Source organism: Rhinatrema bivittatum, chromosome 10 (assembly GCF_901001135.1).
Source record: "Rhinatrema bivittatum chromosome 10, aRhiBiv1.1, whole genome shotgun sequence".
In the NCBI taxonomy this organism is placed as follows: Eukaryota; Metazoa; Chordata; class Amphibia; order Gymnophiona; family Rhinatrematidae; genus Rhinatrema; species Rhinatrema bivittatum.
The window spans coordinates 124,572,604-124,596,190 of record NC_042624.1 but is presented as its reverse complement, the minus strand read 5'-3'; the positions used below and the strand labels follow the sequence as shown (position 1 = coordinate 124,596,190).

Genomic DNA, 23,587 nt, shown 5'->3' with positions numbered 1-23,587 from the left:
GATTCAGTCGTCGATGACCATCGATGTCGATGCCTATGTTTTGGCTTTTGCAGGTCAACGGATTTCGTCGATGTGGATGAAGACGATGAATGATCTCCCGACAGTCCCGGGGTGGATTTTTTAAGCAGCAAGCGCTTTGTCGCTCCGGCCGGAGACGATCTTGATGACGTCGAAGGCGATGGTATTAACTGGAGATGGAATAAATGTTCCATTTTTTCCAGTCGAGACTTTCTGGTTTTCGGCGTCATTTCGGCACATTGCGGACAATTTTTCACGTCGTGATTTTCTCCCAGACATATTACGCACTCGAGATGCGGATCAGTAAGCAACATCTTACGGGCGCATACCAGACGTTTTTTAAAACCTGTAGCCATATTGCTATCGACGGCCGTCGAGGCAAACAGCAAATTTGTGAGAAAAAAATTTTCTCCTGAGGAGAATAAAATTGAGACCGAGGTACTCACCAGCCGGTGAAGAAAGGCCCCTTGAGAGAATTGTGAGAGAGAATATCTGAAATAATATGACTTTTTAGTCACAAAAGTATTGAGAAGTTCTCAATGGCTCCTAAACTGCGATGCTTACTGCAGCGCGGAAAGACGAAGACTGAAGAGAGACACCTGTGGCAGAGAATATCATAGCATGCTGGGCATGCTCAGTGCCCTCACAGGGCCAGTCAAAAGTTTCTAGAAACTTTGACAGAAAGCTTTCCCGCTTTAGGGCTCCGTGAGTGACGTCACCCATATGTGAGGACTACATCCTGCTTGTCCTGGGATAAAAAATAATCATATTGCCTCTGTATCAATCCATGGTGTGACTGCCCCTTAAGTATTGTATGCAGTTCTAGTATATCCTATCACAAGAAAGATATAGTGGAACTAGAAAAAATGCAGAGAAGGGCAACATAAAAAGGGATGGTAAGGCGCTTCTATGATGAGAGACTATGCAGGTTAGGGCTCAGCTTAGAAAACAGACAACTAAGAGAGGATATGTCAGAAGTTTTTAAATCGTGTGGGTGGAACGAGTAAAGCAAGTTTGCTTAATGTAAATGGTGTTTTCCGTAGACATGATCCGTGGATGACATCATCCAGTGGCACTGAATGGACTCGTCTCTCCAAGCTAATAGAGTTTTGGGGCTCTACTGAGCATGTGCATGAGTTTCCGCGCAGGTATTGCTATTGAATCTCCTTAGTCTGTTTGAAAACTGATAGAATAGGGTAGTCTGCTGTCCAGGAAGGAGAATGTACATCTCATGGCTAATTCATCCTGCTATCTACAGAAAACACTGTTTACGGTAAGCAAAGTTGTCTTTTTCCTCAATAAGCAAAGCTGAATTAGACATGATGTGTGGGGTTGCAGTGGTGAATTTGTTTCAAGCAACCCACATTCCACTGTGGAGAGCAGACTATTTGTGTAGCAAATGGTGCAGCACAATTTTTCTCACCACAGTGACCGTGGAAACCAGAGAATCCATGGAGTAGTGAGAGGTGAAAGTGTGCACAAATGACTAGATAGCTGCTTTGCAAATGTCTTCAATCGGAACATCTCTGAGGTGTGCAATAGATGAAGCTGTTGCTCGAGCCAGGTGAGCTCTGACTGGATTAGTGACATCAAGTCCAGTTGCCGAATAGCAATGCTGAATGCAGTTTGGAACCCAGTTTAGAAAGTGTTCTTTTAGTCACATTTGTTCCAAGTCTGTTAAGATCGTATGATATGAAAAGTCGGGATGCATTTCTATGGGGTTGTGTCCATCGTTTGTAATACGCCAGTGCTCTTTTACAGACTAATGTATGAAGCACCTTTTCTGCCTCATAAACAATAGGAAGCACTACTGACTGGTATAAATAGAACAAGAAACTACTTTGGGTAGGAATTTAAGATGCGTTCTGAGCACTACTTTATCGTGAAAAAAACTGAAGTAAAGGAAGTAGTGAACTAGTGCTTGTAATTTGTTTATTTGGCGAGTAGAAGTGATTGCTACTTTTGTGGGTGTGCACCACTGGCCATTCTCCCAGGCATAATCCAGCTAGAATTCTCTGGTTACTAATGACATTGAACCCCTGGTTATATCTCTATTGCTTATTCTTACCTTGGTCCTTCCAGTGTGTTGCAGCTGCGGGTTCAAATCCTCTCATTCCCATTGGTGAGCTAGGCTTAAACAAAGTCTCAGGGCCTCTCGATAGTTAGTCTCTGTAGCTTTTGTCTTATCAAAGCACAACAGTCATAGCTTTGTCTTGTCAAACACAGCGGTAAGGAAGAAACTTCTTACTTTAATTCTTCTGCACACTGTTCACAACCGGTTCCTGCACAGCCTAAGCTTGGCTATGTTCATTGGGCCTGGCACTTAGGGAACCAGGCTCTACTGCCACCTCCCACCACAGTTTGCAGCTGGGGTTTATGCTCCCCTTTCACTGTAGCTGCAACTACATCCACCCCACACCAGTGCTCACTTAAAGATGCTAACCTGCAATCTCCATGAGGGTGTCCTCTCCTGGAGGGGTCTCCACCATTCGTCTTCTAAGTCCATCGGCTCAAGCTTATCCTCAGAGTTGCTAATCACCTCAACCTCTATCTCCTCTGACTCTCCATCTGTTTTGAGTAAAACTCCTTTCTGTTCCTGCCCAGCCCCTCCTTCTGACAAACTCTCACCTTTTTCCCACCATGCCTGAGTTCTCTCATCCTCTCGATAGGGTAAAATTTGGGAAGTTCCTCCCCCTCCAGAGCCCCTGTGCCTTCTGGGAGTTGATATTTGACTCCTATTCTGATTTCTTTTACCTACTGGATCTACCTCCTAGGTTTTCCTTATAGCCCACCTTCTTCATTCGCCAGGGGAATATAATGCCCATCACACTACTAAGAAAAGAACTTTCCAGATTAGATATTTTAATGGTACCCAATCCACGGACTCAAAAGGAGGTTGCATAAGGTAAGTTAGTACATTTATGTCCCAGGGCACCGGTGGTATTTTAATTGGTGTGTGCACGTATATAAGGCCTTTTATGAACTTAAGAGATAGCGGATGTGTGAAAATAGGTCTACCATTCTCTGTAGAGTGATAAGCTATGACAGCGCCGAGATGCTTCGTACTGATGAAACCGCAAGTCCAGATATGCAAGGAAGTGAAGGTAAGACAACAGTTATCTTGGATCACAATTGAACAGATCAGTGTGGTAAGCGAAACACCGGAATGAGAAGCGTTTCCATTTAAAAGAATAATTGCATCCAGTAGACTGTTTTCTAGCTAAGAGCAGCATATCTTGAATTGGTTCTGAAAGGGATCACTACTTTAAGACCATGCATTCAACATCCATGCAGTCAGCTTGAGGGATGGTAGTATGGAGTGCAGCAGAGTGCTGTCTTCTTGAGAATGCTTGTCTCAGCCATGCTGGCGTAAGAAGAATCATTCTGGCTTGTTCTCCCATCAGTTTCAATATGAGTGGTATTGGAGGAAAAGCATACACGAGGCCTGTGCTCCAAGGTATCAGGAAAGCTCTAGAGCCTTGTGCAGGAGACTAGATTGGATGGAGCAGAATTGATATAATTTTCAGTTCTGCTTAGTTGCAAAGAAGTCAATCCAAGGGTGTCCCCATAATCTGAATAGATGATCAGCTACATTTTGGTTTAAATGATCATTCATGTGGACAGAATATTCTGCTGAGCCTGTCCACCATTGTATTCTGAATGCCATGCAGGTAAGATGCCTGGAGAGTTGCTTCATTCTGAATCGCCTAGCGCCATATGTGTAAGGCTTTCTGGCATAGTATCCATGATCCAGTTTCTCCTTGTTTGTTCACATAGAACATGGCTAATTGGTTGTCCATTTGTATCATTAAGTTTTTACTTTTGAGAATGTAATTGAAAGTATTGAAAGCCATGAGAGGAAATCACAATACCAAGGAAATTAGGATATAAGGAGAAGAGAAGATGGCCCAGGCATACCAACTGATAGCAGGATGACTGAAGAGGTTGTGGGAATGCATGTTACAGTGATATACTGGGATCTACTGAAGGGAGGGCGTCAGTGATTGCTCATCACTTTTATGGGTACTCGGGTCTATACAGTTGAGGAAAGAGAGAGAACAGAGGAGGAAGAAATAGCCCTTACACAGAATATACAGGACTAGGACACAGTTTTTGGATCTGTTAAAGAATCAAGTCATGTGCAGATTCAGGTTCAACAAGGAAATCATACTGTACCTATGCCAGCAGTCAGAACAGGACCTGTAATCTACCACCTGCAGGAGACATGCCTTGCCAGCACTCATCAAGGTCACTACTGCCCTGGCATTTTTCGCCACCAGCACCTTCCAGACACCTCTAGGGGTCACAGCTGGAATCAACCAGTCTGCCACCTCCATGGGTATAGATCACATCCTGACTGCATTGTTTAGAAAAACGCAACACTATATATTCTTCCATTGGAGAAAACATCAACAACATCAAATAATGACTGATTTCTATCAAATAGCACATTTCCCCTCTGTCTTGGGGGCTATCAATTGCACTCATGTCCTTATAAGGGCACCAGGGGCAAACGAGGCCATTACCACAACCGCAAGAGCTTCCACTCCCTCAATATGTAGGTGGGCTGCAACGCTAAGGGCATCATCCTGGACATCATGCCCAGATTTCCGGGATCCACTCACAATGCCTACATCCTCTCGCAGTTTGGAATTCATGACCACTTCCAGGAAGGCTACATCACCGGGGGCTGGCTTCTAGGTAGGAATGCACTTATACCTACCACCACAAACCAAAGCTGCTATAATTGTCTCCCTCATATCTAGGTGAATGACAGCATTGGGCCAGGAGGACTGCTCTAACTTTGTCCTGTGAACTGCTCTGCTGCCCAACTTTAAGGCCTATTAACTTTGCTCTTCTCTGCCTTCTCCCCTACAGGTGACAGAGGATACCCATTCAAAACCTGGATCATGATCCTGTTGGTTAACCCACAGACTGCAGCAGATATCCGCTACAATGGGGCACACCAGTAGACCAGAGCAGTCATCGAAAGGACCTCTGGCCTATTCAAAACACACTTCTGCTGTCTGGTCAGATTTGGGGGATGCTTTCTCTACAACCAACCAAAAGTCTGTGAGATATTTCTAGCCTGCTGTATGCTACATAACCTGGCCAAAATCAGATGCATACTTCTTCCTGAGGGCCAGCAAGATAATCAAGATGAAAAGGAAGAAGAGCTGAGTCAGGAGAAATTGCAGGAGATACATCACATGAGTTAACAACAGGCTGTAGAGGAAAGGAACACTCTGATATAAAGACATTTTAGAAGGTGAAGGTGTATTTATTTAAATATAGTGCTCTATATGAAGACTATTATGTTACATGAATTTGTTTTTTCTTTTGGCACCCTCCTTTCTGATTTGGGAAAAGCTCAGCAACGTTTAGCCTGCCCATCTCTGGAGCTTCTTCTCAGGGATGTTCGGTCACTGCTGATGCTGCCTTGGAGGGCCTAGGACCAGGGAGCAATGGCACATCTACATGGCTGCAGGGCTTTCTATTACCAGCATAGCATGGCTGTCAGCTGTGGGGAGCCTTGTGTCTTCTGCCACCTGTTCCATCGGTGAAGTGGGAGCAATTCTTGATGGTCATGGCAGTGGGGATGCCGAAGGCTGAATGGGCAGAAGTGGTATTACAGGTCTTGTTAGCAATATGGGTGCTGGTGGAGAACCTGGTGTAGCCTGCAAAGATATAGGTGGAGCTCTGGCCTAAGGAGGGCCTATCTAGGCTGGCAGTGTTGCAAATGCAGGTGGTGGCTGCAATCACTGGGCCATCCCGTAGTGAGGAGCTGGTGGGCATCATCTGCACCATCTCCCTCCTCACTGTAATCTGTGCATCTATAGAATGCCGAAGGCCCTGTAGCTCATGGTGAACACCCTGCATCTCCTACACAACCTCCCCGAGGCTCTGCACTTCGTCCCACATTGCATCCTGGAGGCCACGTATCTCCAGCTATCTCTTCCACCACTCTGGTGTTGAAGTTAATCATTTGTCTCTCTGCTGGATTGTCCTAAATCTCCTCTTCTCAAGGACAGACTCATTCCTCCTCCGATAAACTGTTCTCCTGCTGCACACCAGATAGCTGGGGTCAATGAAAGGAGCTGGTGGCTGGTCTTCCTCTTCCCCATGGTCTGACACTGCTCTTCTGTGAGTCCTACTGCTGCCTCTGTGACCTCCTCCAATCAGGCAGCACCCATGAGCACCATCCTGCCCTTCAGTGGTCACTGGGTTCTGGTCCATCAGTATCTTCACCAGGCTGCTCCCCTGTAAGTTACAAATGTAAACATACTTTAACATGACATATAATATGTGTATTTCTCAGTTGATCTTCCTTTCTGCCTAACATAACAGCTCCATGAGCTCTCATAGAGCACCTCCTGATACACCACAAACTATATGGAAAGCATTCCCCTGGTACAGATATATACTCTGGAATCACTTGTGACACAGCAGCATGCAAAGCCATAGAGAGGACTCTGTAAATAAAATGGCTCTTAAAAAGGGTTGCTTGTTGGCTCTAGGTATGCAGAACTGAAAGATCCAGTCCTGGAATGTAGCCATAGTGTGGAAGTGGTACTTATCCCAAAGACTTGTCTAGTGTGCTAGGTCTGGAGGTGACAGAAAGTGGGAGCTAGTAGGAACAGTATACCATTACCTCAGTATCTGTATGTGAGAGCCTCTCTGCAATTACCTCTCCATTACCTCAGTATCTGTATGTGAGAGCCTCTCTGCAATAAGCTGCTTGTGGCTGTACAAGAGGCAACCCACCATAACAAGCAGACTCCTGAGGTCGGCTTGCATGTCTCATCTCTTCCACCATGATCAGCATGCTCTCCCCAAAAGGATGCTGAGACACAGATTCATTGCCTAGAGCAGGTGCTTCAAGCAATGAGCCTGGCTCAGGAGCCCCGGGAAGAGCAGCAGATGATGGTGGAAGAAAATGAGGGAGATCCAGGTCTCCCTCAGCCAGCAAGGACTGCCAGTGTCAGTTCCAGCATCACTACCTCCCTAGATAGAATAGGGAGGAAGCCCCACCAGGATGAGGAGAGGGATATCAGACTGCTGAGGCCCGGGACCCTTGATTGGGAGTAAATGGGCTGGCCTACCACCGCTGGGTGTCGTGGTGGTGAAGGGGGTATGGGAGGAGCATCCTGCTCCTCCCCAGTGGTGGCATCAGCTGGGACTGGGTCAGGGGCTGTTCAGCTTGGAGAAGAGACGGCTGAGGGGGGATATGATAGAGGCCTTTAAGATCATGAGAGGTCTTGAACGAGTAGATGTGACTCGCTTATTCACTCTCGAATAATAGAAGGACTAGGGGGCATTCCATGAAATTTGCAAGTAGTACATTTAAGACTAATTGGAGAAAATTCTTTTTCACTCAACGCACAATAAAGCTCTGGAATTTGTTGCCAGAGGATGTGGTTAGTGCAGTTAGTGTAGCTGGGTTCAAAAAAGGTTTGGATAAGTTCTTGGAGGAGAAGTCCATTAACGGCTATTAATCAAGTTTACTTAGGGAATAGCCACTGCTATTAATTGCATCAGTAGTGTGGGATCTTCTTAGTGTTTGGGTAATTGCCAGGTTCTTGTGGCCTGGTTTGGCCTCTGTTGGAAACAGGATGCTGGGCTTGATGGATCCTTGGTCTGACCCAGCATGGCAATTTCTTATGTTCTTATGTTCCATCTTCTCTTATTCTTCCTCAGACAGTGACGAGGAGTTATTACCTGTGAAGAGAACAGCAAGTGTGTGTCATTTCATGTGCTCACATGGTGGAGGGTGTGATGTGCTTGCTCACTGAGGCAGGTCGAGGGCATTCATTTTCTGGAAGAGATGTAGACAAAGAGAAATGCTCCTAGCTATGGGACATCTATGTCATATAGGAGGTGACAAGGCCAATGAATGATTCCTTGATATACAGAACATTTATTTCAGTAGTATTTTATTTATTGGTGTCTCACTTGTAATATGGGGACAGAGTTAGACTCAGTGTTAGGGTTTGAAGCGTTGCGTTGTGGTCTACATAGCAAGGCGTCAAGGGCTATGAGGCAGTACATACTTGTATGTGATGGGGGCATATATGTTCACTGGGCATAAATTTAGGAGTGGGTGGGAACATCCTGAAGGGTTTCCAGCTAGGCCTGAGGGTGCCTTCCAAGTAACCTTTTTTTTTTTATTTGAGCTTTTCTGAATAAGAAAGTGAGGCCGTTACGTTAATGGCTCTTTTGTGAAATTTGGTTGTATATTTTATTTGCTTTTATTGAATTATTTATATTTTATTTTATTTACTGGGTTAGGATATGTTCAATTGTATTATATATATGGTTTTGTAGTTTTTATGTTTTATATGATTTTATTTATTCTGTGAACCATTATGATTGTTATCAGAATATCAGTATACAAAACAACAAAAATAAATAAATAAATAAAATGACAATGCTACCCATGACGCAGAGAAATGCCTAAATCAGGGATGCTGAAAACAGTCCACCCCCCCCCCCCCCCCAAGCCAGCTTGGTTTTCAGGATATCCTAAATGAATTTGCATGAGAAATATTTGCATACATAGGAAATAGTGCATGGGATTTTAACCAGTGGTGCTCTGCTGAGCAGGTAAGGGAATGTTGGAAGCAGAATTTGGGAGTGAGTTAAGGTTTGTGTTTTACTCCACCTCACAGGATAGAGTACTGAAAGGATGAGAATGTCTAAAGCAGATAAAAATATAATGTTATATGAAGAAACTGCCTCATCAACAGACTGTGATAGAGCAGCCAAGGAAAAGAGAGATGAGATCAAAGTAGAGAGGGTGCAAAGTTCATAAGAACATAAGAAGATAAGAAATTGCCATGCTGGGTCAGACCAAGGGTCCATCAAGCCCAGCATCCTGTTTCCAACAGTGGCCAATCCAGGCCATAAGAACCTGGCAATTACCCAAACACTAAGAAGATCCCAAGCTACTGATGCAATTAATAGCAGTGGCTATTCCCTAACTAAACTTGATTAATAGCAGTTAATGGACTTCTCCTCCAAGAACTTATCCAAACCTTTTTTGAACCCAGCTACACTAACTGCACTAACCACATCCTCTGGCAACAAATTCCAGAGCTTTATTGTGCGTTGAGTGAAAAAGAATTTTCGCCGATTAGTCTTAAATGTGCTACTTGCTAACTTCATGTTCTTATGTTCTTATGTTCTTCATGTTCTTATGTTCTTAGAGCATAGCTCGAGGTCAAACAAGGAGTTTATAAGGCAAGGAGTTCTGCAACAAAGGAGTCAAATAGATCATTGGCATGAAGGGCAAAGGGTGAAGGGAAGATGAGTCAATGAAGGAGGAAAGTCAGGAGTTAAAGTCAGTGAGGAAAGAGAAGGGGGACTTCTCAGGGAATGAGAGATAGACAACAGCTACTCAAAAGGATAGAGGGCCAAGTAGGCAAACAGTATGAACATCAAAGGAAGAGAAAGAGAAGGACTGAGGAGGGAGAAGGGGCTAAAACTTGCAGGAGGAGGAACATAATAGGCCAACATCACTATCATGGCCAACAGAGCAAGATGTGTGAAAAGACTGCATTGATGAGATAGGACAGCAATGAACCAAGATGTCAGGGAAAAGTCAGGTCTTAATCAAAGCAAGAGCAAAGAGAGAATGATCAATAATGAGGTCATGAATATAGGCAAGTTTATTAAAAATTTAGCAGACATTCCATAAAGAATAAGAGAAAGCACAAAGAAGGAGAGAGCAGAGGGATATGAATAAGATTGGAGAGCTGACAGGTAGATGTATGTAGATAATGTTGCTTTGAATGGCTGAGTACAACATGTGATAGGTATGAGGTAGGGAATGATGCAGTATGCAGGTGAGGTGGGAGGGGCATAGACTTGTGACGAGGTGGAGAGGACCACATTGTAGGGATGAAGTGAGAAGAGGTGCAGCCTTCAAATAAGGTGGGCAGAAATTCAGCGTGGGGATGGGATGGGAAGGCACGCAAAATGGTGATTAGGTGGGAACAGGGTTAGCCTGTGGTTGGATACGCTGATGAGACTGGATAGGGGTTTTGTTTTACACAGGTTCCTTTGTCATTTCAGAAAGGAAGGAGCTGAAGCTGACATTTATGGGAAGAGGATTAGTATTCGGGAAAAATCATCACCAGAGCTGCAAGGTGAATATAATTTTTCTGATATACAACAGTATTCATATTTCTACATCTGACATCCAAAAATGATCCCTGTGCTAGCAATAGTATGCAGATGAATTCCAGGGGGTAAGGAGGAGAAAGCTTTATGACATTCTGATGGGAAGCTATCTTGAATGAAAGTACTTTGTTAATATATTTTGCCTGTCTGTTGAGTCCAGAGAGTTAAGCAAAGTTTAACATGTGTTGTGGGTTCGTACCACCAGCCACTCTCTTCAGTCCCAATCTGCTGGGAATCTCTAGTTAAACAAGAAAACTGAACCACTGGTTGTCTCTGAGGGATTTTCTCCTCAATGCCACTGCCCGACTCCTCCTTGCAACTTACCCCGGTTCTTCTCCCACAGGCTCCCCAGGCCAGGTATTCCAGTCTCTATTGTCTACTTTTACCTTGTTCCTTCCAGGATGTCACTGTGATGGATCTGGATTCTCTTACCCCAGTTAGTGAGCTGGGCTTAAACATAGTCCCAGGTTGTCCCAATAGTTTAAAGTCTCTATAGCCTTATTTTACCCCTTTCCTTCCAGGGTGTCACATTTATGGATCTGGGTACTCTTACCCCAGTTGGCAAACTGGGCTTAAACAAAAATAGTCTCTGGCTATCCCGGTAGTTTAAAGTCCCTATAGCTTTACTTTATCAAAAAACATCAGTCCCAAAATCATACAATAACAAAGCAACTCTTTCCTTAATTCTTCAGCATGCTGCTCACAGTTGATTCCTTCACAACCTAGGCATGGCTTGTGCTCTATGGGCCTGGTTCTAAGGGAACCAGGTCCTACTGCCACCTCCCACCATAGTTTCTAGCTTGGGTTTGTGATTCCCCTTTCACTATGGCTGCAACTACATCCACCCATGGCAGTGTTTGCTTAAAGCTCCTGACCTGCAGACTACCCAAGCGTATCCTCTTCTGGAGGGTCTCCACCACTCATCTCCCAGATCAATCAGCTCAGGCTCATCCTCAGAGTTACTCATCACCGCCACCTCCTTCTCCTCCATCTCTTCTTCTGGCTTTATTAGAACTCCTTCCTGTTCCTGCCCCGCCCTTCTCACAGGCTCTCAGCCTTCTCCCATCACACCTAGGCGCTCTTGTCCCCTCGATAAGGTAAAACCTGGGTTGTTCTCCCCCTCCAGTACCCGTGTCTTCTGAGAATTGGAGTCCTACTTTTATTCTGGCTCCTGTTACTTACTGAATCTCCTTTCCAGGTTTTCCTTACAGCCAACCTCCTTTTATTGACCAGGGGAATATAATACCTATCACACATAGAAACGTAGAACTGACTGCAGAAAAGGACCAATGGTCCATCCAGACAGCCCAGCAAGCTTCCCATGGTAGTATCTGCCATGCCGTGCAGGTTACCCCCATGTATCAGTCAGTTTTGCTTGACGTGCTTTGCTTATGGACTTGGCCGTAGAAGCAGTCATGTGTTTTTAACTTAATGTCTGAGCATCAGTACCCCAGATTGTAAAAAAGTCATGGATCATGTTGCTTGTCCCTGAATCCGAATTTCTCTTTCCTTTAAGGCCCCACGCACCTCCTTAGAAGCAGAGAGCGTTATTGCAGTTGCATCAAAAGCATCAAGGTTTATTGGTTAAGGGTAGTAATCTATTAGTCATATAAATGGAATTTCCAATCCACGATCCAGATAGTGTATATTATTTGAATCATGTAACCGAAAATGTATTGGCACCTACTAGCTAATTTATAATCCTAACCAGACTTATTTATGTGCCTGTCTGTAAACCGTTGTGATGGTATACTACTAAACGACAGTATAGAAAAGTTTTTAAATACATAAATAAATAAATAATCGCATGCTTCTATTTAAGGTAGTAACCACTGCACTGTGTTGGTTACCCCCATGCTTATCAGTTCCGCAGACCATAAAAGTCGGAACCCTCGATGGTTGCTCTCTAAATCCAATTCCCCTTTTCCCCTGCCGCTAAAGCACAGAGTAATATTGGAGTTGCATCAAAAGTATCAAGGTTTATTTGTGTTGTGGTCCCAGTCGCGGCAGTCGCGACTAGGCCCTTACCTCCTTGGTCCCGGCCCGTCTCTGAGGGTCTGCGGCCTGTTTCGTGGCATCCCCGCAGGGGGGACGCCGCCGAGAAGCCCTGCCTGGATGCCTTCTCCCTAGGCGCGCACGCGCAAGCGTGCTTATGAAGGCCATTTCCCGCCACTGAAAGCTCCGCCCTATCCGCGACGTCAGACGCCGCGGCCTATGTAAGGTCGCCGCTGAGCCCAGGACTTTGCCTTGCAACGGGTTCCTTGCGGTTCTCTGTTGCACCGTGCCCCGGAGTGTGCTATAGCGTTAGCAACTCCGTTCCTGCCTGAGACTTGCTTCACTCCGTGCCCAAGTCTTGCTTCTGTCTGGCTTGCTTGAGGTAACCTGTTCTGCTTCAGCTCCAGCTTGGTTCCAGTAGCCAGTCCTGCTTCAGCTCCTGTCTGGTTCCAGTAGCCAGTCCTGCTTCCGCTCTTGTCTGACTCCAGCCGCCAGTCCTGCTTCAGCTCCTGTCTGGTTCCAGCCACCAGTCCTGCTTCAGCTCCTGTCTGGTTCCAGTAGCCAGTCCTGCTTCCGCTCCTGTCTGGCTTCAGCCGCCAGTCCTGCTTCAACTCCTGTCTGGTTCCAGTAGCCAGTCCCGCTGCAGCTTCTGCTTGCTCCAGTTCCAGCCTGCTTCAGTACCTGCCTGACTCCTGATCCCTGCCTGCCTGCTCCAGCTTCCGTGATCTCCTAAGTCCCAGCGGCCGGGCTCCTACGGGCTCCTCCCTGGGGAGTACCGGCTTTCAGGGTGAACCACCTAAGTCCCAGCAGCTGGGCTCCTACGGGCTCCTCCCAGGGGAGTACCGGCTTCCAGGGTGAAGCTCACATCCAGCTCCTGCCTGGTATCCGCCTCCCGACCTGTCACTCACTAGAAACTATAGTACACCTCTCCCCAGTCTCTTACAGGTCGGCCCAAGGGTCCACTAAACAATCACTCACAACAATTTGGTTAAGGGTAGTAAGTGCTGCACCAGCAAGTTACCCCCCTGCATGCTTTCTTTGTTTCCTTTAGGACTTGGCCGTAGAAGCAATCCTATGCTTTTTCCCTTAGGTCTGCATATCAGTATCCAAGTCCATGGAAGTCAGGGCCCTTGGTTGTTGTCTGAATCCAATTCCTCTTTCCCCCCTGCCGTCTAATAGGCCGATACAATAAGGAGCGGTAGGAAGAGCTGCGTTAGTGCCAGGCTCACCCGCGGTTGCCGCACGCACAGTCCGGCTCACCTACCGCTCAATACCGTATTGAAATATCATGCAAATGCAAGCTGCGTCCAAGAAGCATCCGTGAAGCGTTAGGCCCGTGCAACCCATTTTACTGTATAGAGCGCTATACAGCAGGTCAATACAAAGAAATACAAATATTTCTATTAATACAAATAAATATTACATAAATAAATAATAAATAAATAAATAATATTACATACATAATAATATTTATTATTACATAATGTTACATACATATATATATATGTATGTAATATATGTATGTAATATATTTATATATATATGTATGTAATATAATATATTGTGTATTATGTATGTAATAATAATATATGTATGTAATATATGTATATATATATATATATAATATTTATTATTACATAATATTACATACATAATATAATATTACATACATAAATAATATTACATAAATAAATAAATATAGCATAAATAAATAAATAAATAAATAATAAATAATACAAAGAAATAAAAATACAAAGAACTCCTTTGCAAATGAAACAATGAAATAAAGTAATATCACAACAACAAATTACATACATTCATCATGTATATAACATTATCTTAATGAATCCTGCTTATTGCGGCGGCTACTACCCCTAACGAATCAAGCTAGATATTTCACTTGGATGCAGCTCCATCACTGCTCTCTACATTAAAGGTGGGGGTGGAAGGGAAATAGAACCAAGAGCTAAGAGAAACAGATAAGTATGAGAGAAAAAATGTGTGAAGCTTGCTGGGCAGACTGGATGGGCCATTTGGTCTTCTTCTACCGTCATTTCTATGTTTCTATGTTTCTCATAATTACATTGGAAACATAGGAGGGGGAGAAGAATAGGAAAAACTGAGGAGTATAGACATCACAATTATACTTTTACATTATTGCCAGTCACTCCGAATTATTAATTATTAGACCCCCTTATAACTGCAGATCTATGCCCTCCCATTTAGGAACTATCTCAGTTGTTCTGGCATGAAAAAAATATAAGAACATAAGAACATAAGAACATAAGTCCCAGCTGATTTTAGGACACATTTACATGGGAAGCAAAGTAGAAAACTTGCACCCTTAGCCAATGCTTCGGGTCACATAGACAGGAAAACCTTTCTGCATTGTTGAGTGGTTCTTGAAAGATCTGGATAGACCCTTACCACTCCTCCCATGAAAGGGACATTTATATTTTTGAAATAAGCTTTCATCAGCTGGCTCATCTCATGCTCAGTGAAAAAGGAAATAAAGAGAACAGCATGTTCTGTGACTTCCACACTAGAGTTCTCCAGGTAGTCTGTAAGGTTAATAAAATCATCCCTAACTCCCAACAAGGGTGTCTGGGAGGGACTCTTTCTAGTAGGCAAAAATGAGATTTTTCTTTTTACCGGTGGAATCATTTCCATAGGAATTTTTAGAGTCTTATTCACATATCTCTTGAAAATCACCAATGGTGGTTCCCTAATAATTTTAGGAAAGTTAATCATTCTTATATTCAGATGTCTCAGGTAGTTCTGTATCGATTCAAGTCTCCTAAGAGACATCATATGATCCTTCATGAGAGTATTATTCATATCTTGAACTTCTTTGATATTATCAAAGTCAGTATAATATTAGAATGATCCTGTAACATCTTAGAATGATCTTTTTCTACCGAGTCTATTCTTTTTTCAAATTTTCCCTGGAAACGACTGTGCACTGATTGATTGGGCCATTCCTACCATCAAGTCCCAAAGGGACTCCAAAGTTATTACCGCTGGTTTCACAATCTCCAGGGGAACCAAGATGTTCTCTCCTACCTCCTCCAGACGCGATCTTTCTCCTGTTGTTTCTAGAGATTCGATTCCAGTACTCACACCTCCCCTCTCCGGGGTCTCATGGCCAGCAGTCTGAGGGGGTGGGTCCGTCCCAGCTACCGTTTGGTCGGCTAGTCCTCCATGCTGTGTCTGTTCAGTGGCACTTCGGTCCTACAGCACAGCCAAGCTGATTTCTCGGAGGGGAGAGCTACACAGCGGACCTTGGGGATCAGGTAAGCTTAAGATCACTTCGCCTGGTGAATACGCAGCTCCTCTCTGCATTTCAGCAGCGGCACTAACAGCCCTCATTTCGGAGCCAGGAAACGCATATTGGGTGATGTATCTCTGCCCTGCTGGTCCAGGAGAGTCCGGAGGAAACACTAATTTTTCCTTTTCTTTTGTGCGGCATTGCTATTGAAAAATCAAAGGAAACCCGATAATAGCAAGGAAATAGAAAAGCAGAGCAGAAGCCGTTAGCGTCCTCCGGCAGCCATCTTTGACTCCTCCCCAGAGGCCCCATTGTTTTCTTTCCAACAGAAAAGGTTTGAAGTTCATGCATCATTGAAATCTTTTAGGTATCTGAAGGTCTGTACCATATCTCCCCTATATCTCCTCTCTTCCAGGGTATGCATATTCAGATCCTTCAGCGTCTCCTCATAGGTCTTATGATACAAACCCTTCACCTCACTCAAAGTGAAGCCTCACCAAGGATCTGTACAAGGGCATCATCACCTCATTTTTTTAATAGAATAGAATTTATTAACCTCCTTTTTCTTACTGGTTTTTCCTCTCTCTATGTAGCCCAACATTCTTCTGGCTTTAGCTATCGCCTTATCATATTGCTTCGCCATCTTCAGATCAGACATTATCACCCCAAGATCCCTCGGTTCATGCACATCTTTCTTTCACCCCCCCCCCCCCCCCCCCCAAACACATACAGCTCTTTTGGATTACCGCATCCCAGATGCATGACTGCATTTCTTGGCACTGAATCCCAGCTGCCAAATCTCTGACCATTCTTCCAGCTTTCTTAAATTATTTTTCATTCTCTCTACTCCTTCAGGTGTGTCCACTCTGTTGCAGATGTTAGCATCATCTGCAAATAGACAAACCTTACCTTCTATCCCTTCCGCAATGTTCTCACAAAGATACTGAACAGAACCAGTCCCAACACCGATCCTTGTGGCGCTCCATTTAACTCAGCTCTCTCTTCAAAGTAGGTTCCATTTACATGATATTGCAGTGGAGCAATATCCTTCTGTAGTGCCATCCCTGGGAGCAGAACTGCTAGAACAACTTAAATCCTGACTCTTCTTGTAGTGTCTCAGAAACCTGTTGCACATGGAAGCCTCTGCTCATTGTCTGTATCCTGTTTACTAAGGATGAAGAATTCCAACCCTGCCCCATCCTAGGCTTAGGTCTGCAGTTTTATTGCACTTTGTGTCTGTTCACGTTAGATAGCACAGAGAAACTATTTGGGATGCAAGTCATATTGAGGTAGACTAAATGTTCATTTTTCAAACAAAAGTTCAGGGAGGCCAATATTACTGGTATACAAATTTGTAGAAGTCGCCTGCTTCAGCGATAAAATGTGCCATTTATTATTGATGTTGATGTGCCGAATTCAAATATGACAATTAAACCAACTGATTGGCTACTGTTTCCATGATATTTGTTTTTACATTTTATGTCTGTCTGTTGAGCAGATGGTAAAGTTTTATTCATAAATAGTAAACTTGGGACTTTTCGTATATTTATGGTTGCACAATTTTTCACCTGTCCTGTTTATGTAACTTTTTAAAAATTAAATCAGCAAAAGGATTATAGAAATAAAATTTCCTATGAAACAAAAGACCAAAAACTATTATGTACAGTATATATATGTGCATAGTTTGGTTGTTATTTAGTGGAAACAGCTCTTCTTGGCTTGTCTCTTGGATTCATTAAATGGAACATCTCTTGTCACTATCTAGCAATAGTCTGCATGTTATGTTATGAGTAAAGTCAATAGTGGACCCTTGGGCCGGCTGAGGTGGACAGCGTCCACAGGAGTTAATAAGCCGGGAGGCGGCACTCAGCTGGAGCAGACTGGTGGCGTCTTCACCCTGGAAACCCGAGACCCCCCCAGGAGGAGCCCGTAGGGGTCCGAGTCGCTGGGACTTAGGAGAATCGTGAAAGAGTCCAAGGTTCGAGGCTGGCAGAAGACAAAGGAGAATCGTGAAGAAGACCAAGGTTCGTGGCTGGCTGAAGACAAAGGAGAATCGTGAAGAAGACCAAGGTTCGTGGCTGGCTGAAAACAAAGGAGAATCGTGAAGAAGACCAAGGTTCGTGGCTGGCTGAAGACAAAGGAGAATCGTGAAGAAGACCAAGGTTCGTGGCTGGCTGAAGACAAAGGAGAATCAGGAACCGGAGCTGGAGTCAGGATATGTAGACAGCAAGTGGAGCCCAGAGCTGGAACCAAGGCACAGCAGGACCAAACAGAACCTGACCTGGAAGCAAGGCACGGCTGGGACAAGCTGGAACCGGAGCTGGAAGCAAGGCACGGCTGGAACCGGAGCTGGAAGCAAGGCACGGCTGGAACAAGCAGGAACCAGAGCTGGAAGCAAGGCACGGCTGGAACAAGCAGGAACCAGAGCTGGAAGCAACGCTGGGAAGCAACTAAGCACTCAGGAGAGCGACCTCGTTGCAAAGGCAAAGCAAGGAAGTCAGACAATGGTTTAAATAGCCAGCCAGCGTCTGACGTCAGGAACAGGGCGGTTCAGCACTTCCGGGTGCTGGACCTTTAAGAGCCCCCTGCTCACGCGCGCGCGTTGCCTGGCAGTGGGAGGAGTCAGAATCGTCCTTCGGCAGCGTCTCCACGTGGAGAGAGACGCTGCCATGCGGCCCTGCAGGCCCCAGGAGCAACGGATTGCAGCGAGACCGGGGGAGGCAGGAGAAAGGTAAGGACCCGGTCGCTAGCCTAGCGACCAGGACTGCAACAGTACCCCCCCCTTTACGCCCCCTCTTCAGAGGGCTTGGCCTGTCAGGATGGTCCAGATGATATTGCTGCAGAAGAGTCTTGTCCAAGATGTTGCGGGCAGGCTCCCACGTATTGTCTTCGTCTCCACAACCTTCCCAGGCTAGCAAATATTCCCAACGTCTGTTGGCGAAGCGAGCATCCAGGACCTCTCGTACCTGAAACGTAGGATCCTCATCCGTAGTGATGGAAGCGTCCTCAAGAGGCCTGGGGTGGAATCTGGAAAGAATCACTGGTTTTAAGAGGGAGACGTGAAAGACATCATGAATGCGTAAAGTGGTTGGGAGTCGTAGACGGTAAGAGACCAGCCCTACCCTCTCTGCAACGCGGAAAGGACCACAGAACTTGGGTGAGAGCTTCTTGGAAGGTTGCCTCAGATGAATGTTCTTTGTACTAAGCCACACTCGATCGCCTGGGAAAAAAAGCGAATGCCGGTTTTCGGTGTCGATCATAGTAGCGTTTAGAAGTGCGTGCGACTTTCTGAAGTCGGTGTTGAGTAGAGGACCAAAGTTTACTCAATTGGTCCGCGGTCAATTGAGCAGCTGGTGAGGAGGTTGGTACTGGTAGAGGTAACGGTGGTTTGAGCTGTTTACCGTACACAATTTGAAAAGGGGATTTCCCCGTCGCCGTATGTATTTGATTATTATAGGCGAATTCTGCCCAAGGCAAAAGCTCCACCCAATTATCTTGTTTGTGGTTAATGAACGCTCGTAGGAACAACTTTAATGAACGATTCATGCGTTCGGTTTGCCCATTACTTTGCGGGTGGAAAGCGGAGGAGAAACTCAGCTGGATCTTAAATTTTTTGCATAAGGCTTTCCAATACCTGGCTGTGAATTGAGGGCCTCTGTCAGATACAATGTCCTGAGGCAGACCATGAATACGGAATACATGGTGTGTGAACAGAGAAACCAGTTCAGTGGCGGAAGGTAATTTGGGCAAAGGCACAAAGTGAGCCATTTTAGAGAAGCGGTCCACCGTGACCCATACCACAGTCTTGCCTTGCGAAGGCGGGAGTTCCACCATAAAATCAGTAGCAATATGTGTCCAGGGTTCCGTGGGTATAGGTAACGGTTGTAGAAACCCTCTCGGAGGGCCATTAAGCGGTTTCTGCAGGGCGCAAGTGGGGCAAGAATTCACGTAAAGGGAAACATCACGTCAAAGACCAGGCCACCAATAGAAACGATTTATAAGATCCAATGTTCTTAGTCTACCAGCATGTCCCCCGGTCAAGGAGTCATGGCCCCAAGACAAGACTTTCCTCCGAAGCCTCTTAGGAACGGTAGTCTTATTTGAGGAAGCAATGGAAGTGGTAGTTATTTGAACACAGGCAGGATCCAGGATGGTTCGTGGAGAGTCGTCCTCTTCTTCCGGCTGATAGGTACGAGATAGAGCATCGGCTCGAACGTTCTTCTCAGCTGGTCGAAACTTGAGGATGAAATTGAAACGACTGAAGAAGAGTGACCATCTTGCTTGCCGCGAGTTTAGTCGTTGAGCTTGGGCCAAGTACAATAAATTTTTGTGATCAGTGTACACTGTCACCGGATGATTAGCCCCCTCCAGCCATTGCCTCCACTCCTCGAAGGCCAACTTGATGGCTAAGAGTTCTTTGCCTCCGATGCCATAGTTACATTCAGCAGGCGAAAACTTTTTAGAGAAGTAAGAACATGGCATCAATTTGCCCGAAGTATCGTGTTGACTGAGCACCGCTCCAACAGCCAGATTCGAGGCATCGACCTCCAGGATGAAGGGTCGTTGTGGATCTGGGTGTCGTAGGCAGGAAGCGTCTAGGAATGCTTGTTTTAAGTCTTCAAAGGCAGCCGAGGCGGTAGTGGACCAATCGTGAGCGTTAACCCCTTTGCGAGTAAGCGCCGTGAGAGGAGCTACCTTCTGGGAGTAATGTGGTATAAAATGCCTGTAAAAATTGGCGAATCCAAGGAATCGCTGTAGCGCCTTCAGGCCAGACGGGCGAGGCCATTTGACAATGGCCGCCACCTTCTCTGGGTCCATCTGGAAACCGGACGAGGAAACAATATATCCCAAGAACGGAAGCGACTCGCGCTCAAACTGACATTTTTCAAATTTAGCGTATAGATGATTGTCTCTTAGAGCCTGTAAGACCTGTTTGACGTGTTGGCGATGGGAGGAGAGATCTTGGGAATAGATCAGAACGTCATCAAGGTACACTATGACGAAAGAATGAAGCATCTCTCGGAGTACCTCATTCATCAGATTCTGGAAGACAGCAGGGGCATTACATAAGCCGAAAGGCATTACTAAGTATTCGTAATGTCCATCTCGCGTGTTGAACGCTGTCTTCCACTCGTCACCGGGACGAATACGAACCAAATTGTATGCTCCACGTAAATCCAATTTTGTAAAGATCTTGGCCCCCTGAAGTCTATCGAGCAGTTCTGGGATCAGAGGCAAGGGATAGCGATCTTTCTTAGTGATGGAGTTCAGACCTCGATAGTCTATGCACGGCCGGAGGGAGCCATCTTTTTTGGATACAAAAAAGAATCCTGCTCCTGCAGGAGAGTGCGAAGGGCGAATGAACCCTTTGGCAAGATTCTCCGTAATGTAGTCTGACATTGCATGGGTTTCTGGCAGAGAAAGAGGGTATACCCTACCCCGCGGGGGAGTGGAACCAGGTAGTAAATCAATGGCACAATCGAAGGGCCGATGGCATGGAAGCAGTTCAGCTTTTTGTTTGGAGAACACGTCAGCGTAATCCTGGTACGGCAAAGGAAGGTCCAGGGCAGAGTGAGAGAGTAATATCTCCGGTCTAGGAACGGGATCCAGGCAATTCTGGAAACAGGAAGGACTCCATTGCGCAATTTGGAGAGAGTCCCAATGGATCACCGGAGCATGTTGTTGCAACCAAGGGAGTCCCAGGACCACAGGGTGCACCGATTTATCCAGTAGCAAAAAGGAGATTGTCTCAGTGTGAAGCACTCCCGTCCGTAAAGTGAGAGGCATCGTGGTTTCAGAAATGGATCCAGGTAGAGGGGTTCCCCGGATAGAGGTAACCCGTAACGGAGGTATCCGGCGCTTAGTAGGTAGTCCTAATTGGTGTACCAGTTCTCTCCAGATAAAGTTCCCTCCGGCTCCGGAATCAATGAAAGCTAGAGTCTGCAAGGAGCCACCTGGATATTCCAGCGTTATAGGAACTGTACATTGAGGAGTAGCATTAACATAGCCTAGGGGAACCTCCTCATCTCTCCCTAGACTCGAGCATTTCCCGGTCTCGCAGGACATTGACCCAGGAAATGACCCTTAGTGCCGCAGTATAAGCACAGGCCCAGAGTGCGGCGTCGTGTCTTCTCCTCCTCGGTTAGCGGTGCCCGTCCAAGCTGCATAAGTTCCTCTGAGGAGCTGTGGGAGGCTGATGGTGTCTTGTGAGGTACAGTCAGAGACCTGGAGAAGGAGGGTGCCAATGAGACAGGCCGACGAGGAACTCGACCCTCCTTAGCTCGTTGCTGCAATCGCCGGTCAATCCTCCCGGCCAAGTCTATCACCCCGTTCAGAGTGAGGGGCAGGTCGCGAGCCATCAGCTCGTCTTTGATACGACCTGCAAGACCTTCCAGGAAAATACCCCGCAAACAGTCATCCTGCCAGCCGAGTTCCATCGCCAGAGTACGAAATTCAATAGCGTACTCCGCCAGAGAGCGGGATCCTTGTCGTAGCTGTAGAATTTCAGTGGTAGCAGTGGTAGCACGAGCTGGCTCATCAAAAGTCTGTTTTGAAGTGAGTCACGAAATCCTGCAAGTTGTGCAGCATGGCGTCCTGTTTCTCCCACATGGGAGAGGCCCATAGCATAGCCCTCCCATCGAGCAGAGACAAAATATATGCTACCTTGACGGCATCAGACGGGAACTGCCCTGGTAGCAACGTGAAGCGGATGAAGCACTGATTCAAAAACGCCCTGCACGATCTGGCATCCCCGGAGTATCGAGTAGGCGCTGGAAGCTGAGTCTGTGCGGGAGCTTGAACCGCCAGTGGAGGCGGGGGTGGTGCCAGCGGTGGAGGATTGGCGTCCAAGCGACTGGCTAGGCGATCCACCGTAGCAGCCAAGACTTCCAGACATTGCTGTTGCTGCTGGATTCTTTGGGCCATGCCAGGGATGGCCTGCATAGGAGCGGAGTCCGCCGAGTCCATGGCCTTTGCAAACTGTTATGTTATGAGTAAAGTCAATAGTGGACCCTTGGGCCGGCTGAGGTGGACAGCGTCCACAGGAGTTAATAAGCCGGGAGGCGGCACTCAGCTGGAGCGGACTGGTGGCGTCTTCACCCTGGAAACCCGAGACCCCCCCAGGAGGAGCCCGTAGGGGTCCGAGTCGCTGGGACTTAGGAGAATCGTGAAAGAGTCCAAGGTTCGAGGCTGGCAGAAGACAAAGGAGAATCGTGAAGAAGACCAAGGTTCGTGGCTGGCTGAAGACAAAGGAGAATCGTGAAGAAGACCAAGGTTCGTGGCTGGCTGAAGACAAAGGAGAATCGTGAAGAAGACCAAGGTTCGTGGCTGGCTGAAGACAAAGGAGAATCAGGAACCGGAGCTGGAGTCAGGATATGTAGACAGCAAGTGGAGCCCAGAGCTGGAGCCAAGGCACAGCAGGACCAAACAGAACCTGACCTGGAAGCAAGGCACGGCTGGGACAAGCTGGAACCGGAGCTGGAAGCAAGGCACGGCTGGAACAAGCTGGAACCGGAGCTGGAAGCAAGGCACGGCTGGAACAAGCAGGAACCGGAGCTGGAAGCAAGGCACGGCTGGAACAAGCAGGAACCGGAGCTGGAAGCAAGGCCACGGCTGGAACAAGCAGGAACCAGAGCTGGAAGCAAGGCACGGCTGGAACAAGCTGGAACCGGAGCTGGAAGCAAGGCACGGCTGGAACAAGCTGGAACCGGAGCTGGAAGCAAGGCACGGCTGGAACAAGCTGGAACCGGAGCTGGAAGCAAGGCACGGCTGGAACAAGCAGGAACCGGAGCTGGAAGCAAGGCACGGCTGGAACAAGCAGGAACCAGAGCTGGAAGCAAGGCACGGCTGGAACAAGCTGGAACCGGAGCTGGAAGCAAGGCACGGCTGGAACAAGCTGGAACCGGAGCTGGAAGCAAGGCACGGCTGGAACAAGCTGGAACCGGAGCTGGAAGCAAGGCACGGCTGGAACAAGCAGGAACCAGAGCTGGAAGCAAGGCACGGCTGGAACAAGCAGGAACCAGAGCTGGAAGCAACGCTGGGAAGCAACTAAGCACTCAGGAGAGCGACCTCGTTGCAAAGGCAAAGCAAGGAAGTCAGACGATGGTTTAAATAGCCAGCCAGCGT

The 23,587-nt window shown here is 46.5% G+C and overlaps 1 protein-coding gene across 2 annotated transcripts in view; it reads left to right on the top strand.

Moving 5' to 3' along the window:
• Positions 1-23,587, top strand: part of ARTN (artemin) — a 154,269-nt gene that overhangs the window by 109,104 nt on the left and 21,578 nt on the right. The window contains exons 1-2 of one of the 2 annotated variants that reach the window (XM_029618874.1): positions 4,914-5,287; positions 10,093-10,166. In XM_029618874.1, coding sequence (XP_029474734.1) covers positions 10,119-10,166 — 48 coding nt within the window. In that variant the 5' untranslated portion in view covers positions 4,914-5,287; positions 10,093-10,118. Of the gene's footprint in view, positions 1-4,913; positions 5,288-10,092; positions 10,167-23,587 lie in introns of those variants that run through there. The other variant, XM_029618875.1, reaches the window with a different exon arrangement.